Source organism: Spea bombifrons, chromosome 4 (genome assembly GCF_027358695.1).
Source record: "Spea bombifrons isolate aSpeBom1 chromosome 4, aSpeBom1.2.pri, whole genome shotgun sequence".
In the NCBI taxonomy this organism is placed as follows: domain Eukaryota; kingdom Metazoa; phylum Chordata; class Amphibia; order Anura; family Pelobatidae; genus Spea; species Spea bombifrons.
Genome location: NC_071090.1, coordinates 107,471,535 through 107,478,281, shown reverse-complemented (window position 1 = coordinate 107,478,281; position 6,747 = coordinate 107,471,535). Strand labels below are relative to the sequence as shown.

General features: G+C 42.7%; 1 protein-coding gene across 1 annotated transcript; it reads right to left on the bottom strand.

Annotated features, from left to right (window-relative positions):
* Positions 1 to 5,784: 5,784 nt before the first annotated feature.
* Positions 5,785 to 6,747, bottom strand: LOC128492379 (lysophosphatidic acid receptor 6-like). Its single transcript, XM_053464908.1, has one exon. The coding sequence runs from the start codon at positions 6,745 to 6,747 to the stop codon at positions 5,800 to 5,802; it is 948 nt and encodes a 315-aa protein (XP_053320883.1). The 3' UTR covers positions 5,785 to 5,799.

Here is a 6,747-nt window from a genome sequence, read left to right as displayed (position 1 = left end):
TATATTTTTGCATCATTAATTACAACAAAATTCACTAAAGGAGCACCAGCTCCATGCCGGCCAAATAATTCATTTATTAAAACTATCTATAGCCGTTACGTTTAATCCCAACTACCTCTATTATTTGTATTTAGCCTCCCCCTCCTTTTTAATCTGTTCATTCTTTCTTCTTTTTAACCCCCACCTTTCATAATTATTTTTATTTACTACCTCGGGCCCTAACCATAAGCTCTCCCCGGGTTCCTGAAAACAGAAGCATTTTCAGAACTTTAGCAATTTCCTTTTTCAACCATAATTTCCCTCTTTCACACTTGTGTTACCCACACAAATTATATATTCATCAAGGCTCTCTTTTGAAACCACACAATATTTCGTAAGAAAAACTGATGAAATAGGGTAGAGGTAATCTAATGGGGTGGAATAATCCTGCAGACCCCGAGAGTGAAGCAAAAGGGCCCGGGGCCTGTCATTCCTCGGGGGCCTATGGCAGTTGCCCCTTGAGTCCACAAGAACCACGGTCGCAGGACTCGCAACTGCCGGGTTCACCACAGAGAAATCTGCAGGTGAGGTAAGGGGATGGGAGAGGGAGTATGAATGAGTATATGTGAATGAATGAATGACTGTGTTAATGGAGATATATTTATGTATGAATGCATGTATGTATGTATGTGATGTGATGTAAGCGTGTGATAGGGGACAAAGATGGAACAGGCAGGCAGTTTAGAGCAAAGATGGCACAGATAGGCTGTTTGAGGGCAAAGATGGCACAGGTAGGCTACTTGGCGCAATGATGGCAGAGACATGCTGTTTTGGGACAAAGATGACAAGCCCTATGTGTCCACCTGGACCCTTACTGTTCAGTTGCTACGCGATCGGCATAGTATTGTGCAACATTGGGTTAATGGCGCATGGGAGAGAAGCAGTAGAAAGAATGTGTGTGTGTGTGTGTATGTAAGTGTACGGTGTTAGTGCGAGTTTGCATGTAAGTGTGAGTGTATTAGTTATGACCGGGGGTGCGAAGAAATACTGGACCCACGTGCCACTAACCCTAGGATCCCCCTTGCGTGGATTGCGCAACATCCTGAAGAGTCCTCACTTTACTCTTAAAAAAGACCAGTGATATAAAAAAAAAGAAAAAAGATATATTTCTGAAAACGGACCCGTTTTTTAAAACTCGTCTCCAATCACTGTACTGATTGCATTGTAAAAAAATAAAATAATAATAAAACAAATACAAAGGTTTAAAAGGGCCCATTGGGAGCAGCCAACCAGAAAGAGAACAATTAATCCATGATGGGAAATATAATATTACTAGAAACGAGAAAACGAGGTTATATAAAACCAAGGCATATATTTGTTTTTTGGGACTTCTACATGAACTTCAGGACTGTTGGCAGTACAAAATATTTGCTAAGCAGCAGGACATATGCTGCAAGTATTCATACATAAGACACAACATTAGACATAAAATGCAGTATTTATTTCCCAAAACAGTAAAATTAAACCCAGTATTTTTTACATTTATATGACGAGCACTTCCTGTAATTACGACATATGATTTCCGTAGTTATTATCTCAGTGTTAACGCGCTGCTGTTATATTATATGCACATATCAGTAATCTGTCATTTTATGAGTCATCGCATTCATCATTTGGTTATTTTTAATCTTTGCATTTAGCATGTATGGGAAAAAGCAAACGTCCAAGAACATGAGAAATATGTTCTCTGAATGTAACTATTCGTTTGCCATTTTCAATTAATACCATTTAAATGTTGTAGATGGTAATGCCAAATTATATTATATTTTTTTTTGGGGGGGCAACGACTGTTAGTGAATAGGAAGGAACAGAAAACGTCCCACATTGGGATGTGCTATCATGTTTGGTTTCGGAGTTATGCCTGTGGAATGCACTCTTTATGCTGTTTTTTTGGGCATGCGCCGCGTCCAGATCGGTTCACCAAAGGAACAAAGTCTTGTGGATTAATATACAACAGCAGTGGTAAACTTTAACCCCTTAAAGGACGGAGGACGTAATATTACGTTCACCCAAAACTTGCCGAAGACATAAAACAGCATCCTCCGCTTACTCCTGTGGCCTCGATCAGCAGAGGGAGGGCCAGAGAGCCAGGAAAACCAGCAGCAGCAAATAGGAGCCGATTCCGTGCATGTGATGGCTTCATGGGGGCAGGTAACACATATCTAACAAATATACATTAGTACATACAGACACATCAGCAGTTCAGAACCCAGCCCCCTAGCTGCCATCTAGCCTTATGCTGCTTTTGGCAGGAATGGTGGGCTTATGAGGGCCATGCGCGAGAGCTTACAATCTAAGGAAGCAAAGCAAATGATTAAAAAATGCATACGTTGCAGCTTTTTTTGCCCACTTCAATGCTAGCCCCGGCTGAAGCATTGACGAGCGCATAAGGGGGCAGAAATGGCAGGTCCCCCTACTGACATCACAACACAAGTGGTACCGTGACAATGACATCATAACCCTCATGACCTACACGGTGGTGAAACCTCAGACACGACATTAAGGTTTTTCTCTGGTGTGAGAACAGAAATCTGGTTTCCCTATACTGGTTTGATGTAGTTTTTAGTCAGCGGTCCGGCAATTTTCTTAGCAGGCGTTTAAATAAAGGGGGCGATGAGACACTACTTGATTCCCTCCCCACACGGTTGCATGGATGAATTTAATTAAGGTTGATTTGAAGGAAAACACACATACTTAAGCATAGTTGCCTCTCTATCCCAATTTTATCCCATTTCATGGCCAGAGGGCGATATGACTTCATGTCTCTTCCCACGAGTGACATCACAACCACAATCATGGCAAAGAGGGAAAGAACCATGGCACATGTCTAGGTATTTTTTATAAAAAAAAGAATTGTCAGATATCTCTTCAAACTTTTTTCACCAACAAAATTGGCCAGTATGGACCAGCGCTTACAGGTTATGGCCACATGTGGGATGGCATTATGATGTCATAAAAGTATGACTAGAGCATAGCTGGCTTCTGGTTTGGACCAGTAGAGGGTTTTTATTTTATTTTTTTTTAATAATAACGCACTGGGTATACGTCATTATTAGGCAGAAGTAAAATCATTTGGAATTTCGTGGTTACCGTACCATTACGGTTTTCCATCGGAGATACCAAACATACGCCATTGCCTACACCAATCACCTCAAAAAATAAAATAGCTTGGCTATCCCATTGATTACTGGCCCATCTAAGCATGTTCTGGCCTAAGCAATGATCTATGATGAGGGAATTGGCATTATGGAGGGAAGGGTCCAATTCATGGGATTATCTCTTGATTGACAGCCGCCATCATAAATCCCACCCAAGCGGACACCAGACTAAAGGGACGCTTTTCTCATCCTACCCCTCCTGACTGATAAAATACCTTTTCAAGAAGTAAATGTTTCTTTGCTGTGCTGTAATACACAGTATTCAACTTTTTAGGGGGCATTCCACTAGCATAAAATATAAGAGATGGCTTTGAGGTTAGTTGTTTCCTTTCTATCTCGCTTCTTCCGTGGTAACGACGAATCGATGGCATCTTTAAACGGACCTCGCCCTCAGTTTATCATATTTGGTTATTAGCTTCTCGCCTTCACATTTCGGTGAATCTGCCGTTTTTAACAGACGTTTCCAAAACAATCGGTGATCACGAGACGGAATTCCGAAAATAACAACATTTAGGGGTTTTGTGCGATTGGAACGGCACACATGTTTTTTTTTTGTTGTTGTTGTTTTTTTTACATCTCAACAGCAGGAATTAGGCAACAGAAATGTTCTATTATTAGCTTTTTTTATGTAAAATGTCCAAACAGCCCCATTTGTGCTTAAATATATTGAAGGTTTATTCTTTTAAGAATAATGGGCCTAACGCAATTTATTTTACCGGGGGCGCGGGGTGTATATCACATGATTTGCAATTCCAAGGAGTCACAGTTATTGAAACCCTTTTTATTGATAGATTAAATAGGTACCAGTGCTGCAAGGGTTATTTTGAGAATCCTTTTTTGCTGTGTAAGCTAAGAGGATCTTTTCTCAGCTGTCATCTGGGCTTCTTTCCACTAGAATTCCATCCTCAGTAGTGAAAACCACACGAAAATAATTTTATTGCTCAACTTGTTACAATGTTATATACAGAATAAGATTGACAGAATTCCGCTGGCATTAAACCGATTGATCACATGATATTTTACATGTAATAGTAGCGCGTCATCACTTATAATAATATGACTGTTATGTGAACATATATACTGTGACAGAATATCTAGTCTAGTGGTGGATGAAAGCCGGAGGTTACAGTCCCAGTAAAAGATATATTTGCTTGGCAAGCTAAATAAATGATCTATCCTTTATATCAGCCGAGAGAGCACGGCGACCACAAACTCCTGGATTGCTTATGTGTTGGGGGTTTAAGATCTATGGCCTTAGAGAGCAAAAATAAAACGTTTATTTAGTGCTCAGATTTAGATTTTTTGTGTATTTCGATTGCTGCTACTTCATGCGTAGAAGAAAATAATATATATATATATATATATATAATTTTTATTATATATATATATGTATTAATTTATATATATATATATATATGTGAGAGAAAGACGGCAATGATAAGGGTTAACAAACGGAATCCAGCTTCTTCCAGGTAGGGGTAATTAAACCGCACGGCAGGAGCTTGACAGACGGCCTCTGGAGGTGTTTGGGTGCTGCAGGGACAGAGGAAATCAGCCTTAAGCCATAAACCCCACGGATATGTAGCGCGTGCGCGGTGTTTTGGTGGAACCTGCTCATTATTCTACAGTCAGTCACTCGGGTAGGATTTATGTCGCTCGCGCGGTTAAGGCGCAGTAACTGATATATTCACTATTACACGCGTTCACACACGCTCGCTCTATGTGACTGTGCTTCCTAAAGCATATAATTCATTTAGAAAACAGACATATAGCTCAGGAGAGAATAAAAAGGCCACACATTAATAAATGACATTAATAATATCTCGATGGCTTCATTAAAGGCTCCCTTTTACATCTTTTTATTAGGACAATCTATACCAGAATATATCATTTACAAACAATGGCTTTAGCTGTTGGTGTTCTTTAAAGTCTTGTTAATGCTTTCTTGCCAATCTCTTTGACACCCTGAGTGATTGGTCTTTAACAACCGTTTCCAGGCTGCCAGAGGACGTCACTGTGGCCGGCGGCTGGAAACGGCGGCCACACGCCACTTTTTTCTGCCCACGTAGCGTGCGTCTAGGCATATCCAGCTAACCGGGTGTTGGCAAGGACCACCCCGTGTCGTCTGCCCGGTGTGCCAGGTGGCCAGTCCAGGCCTGGATGGGTATATGACGTTTAGCTAAAGAGTACTGGACGTTCCATGGCACTGCCGGCGTAATATCCACGACTATAGGAAATGTTTGAGATTGTTGCGGCCAAAGGCGGGTCGGCTCCTTATTAAATCCACGGGTTCACATCTGTCTATCGTTGTGACTTTGTTGAAGGTCAGATCAAATTCCACGGTCCATACATCAAAAGAGTCCAGAAATCCAAGTAATCCCGAAGCGTTCACCTAAACGCCTGCGGCGGTACTATTACCGCTGAGTCACGTAACATCACTTTAGGTGACCCCACTGTGCTCCAACCTCCATGAGCGGGCCCTGTTTAAAGAATTTTGGACCGGCCTTGGCAGAGGGGGCAATTGCAAGGGGGGGGCAATCTCTTTTTTTTTTTCACTCTTTGGAGTTCTCTCTTCGCTGTTTTCGTATTTGGTCACAAGTTTCTATCCACTGCCGTGAGCTACTGACCCTTTCATTTTCTCTGCCGAATTATCCGACTCCCCAATCAGCTTTATCTCCTTTATCAAGGTCTTCTTCAACGTCTCGGCAACAAAATAGTAGGTCAAGGGGTCCAGTACTGCGTTCGAACAGGCGACTAGCAAGGTGATCTTGTAAACCTCGTGCAGGCAATGATTTGCCTTCCAGAGCTGGTAGAGCACAAGCACGGTATGGTACGGTAAAAAACAAACAAGGAAAATGGCCAAATTGGTGGCCAACATGCGTACAATCTTCTCTTTGTTCACCAAGCCTATCTCAACCAGCTGGCTACGGCCTATCGCCCTTAGAAGGGTCCAAGAGCTCACACTCATGATGATGAAAGGAACCAAGAAACCAATCACGAGGGCTCCTACGGTGGGACCAATCATGGTCACAAATGGAGGCTGACCATGGAAGCACTGCTTGTTTGTGGTATTTTTCTGGAAACCGTTGCTGGAAATGCTATAAGCCATGACGCTAGATCCCATATTAAGGCACCAAACCGCTACGCAGATCCAAGGAGCCCAGCGGCGGATCCGTTTGGAACGGAGAGGGAAGCAGACAGCCAAACACCGATCCAGGCTGATGCAGGCCAAAAGGAAGATGCTGCCGTACATGTTTAGGAGGAGCAGAGTTCCAACCGCGTCGCACAGCCACTGGGGAACGGAGTATCCACGCCCCGCGGGGTCGGACACCGTGTAGTCGTAGATCCTCAGAGGGAGAGTGCAGACCAGGAGCAGATCGGAAAAGGCCAGGTTCTTCATGTAGACGGTAGTGGGTGACTGGAGCTGAGGGAGGCGGAAGAAAAAGTAGAGCGCGGCTATGTTGAAGAACAGGCCAAGGATCAAGATGGCGGAGTAGCCGGCGATGAAGATTACGGTGCCAGAGATCTGGCATGAACTGTAGTTGAACAT

Excerpts from the sequence above, each read along its gene's own strand:
- LOC128492379 (XM_053464908.1), bottom strand. The coding sequence starts at position 6,747 with ATGTTCAACTACAGTTCATGCCAGATCTCTGGCACCGTAATCTTCATC.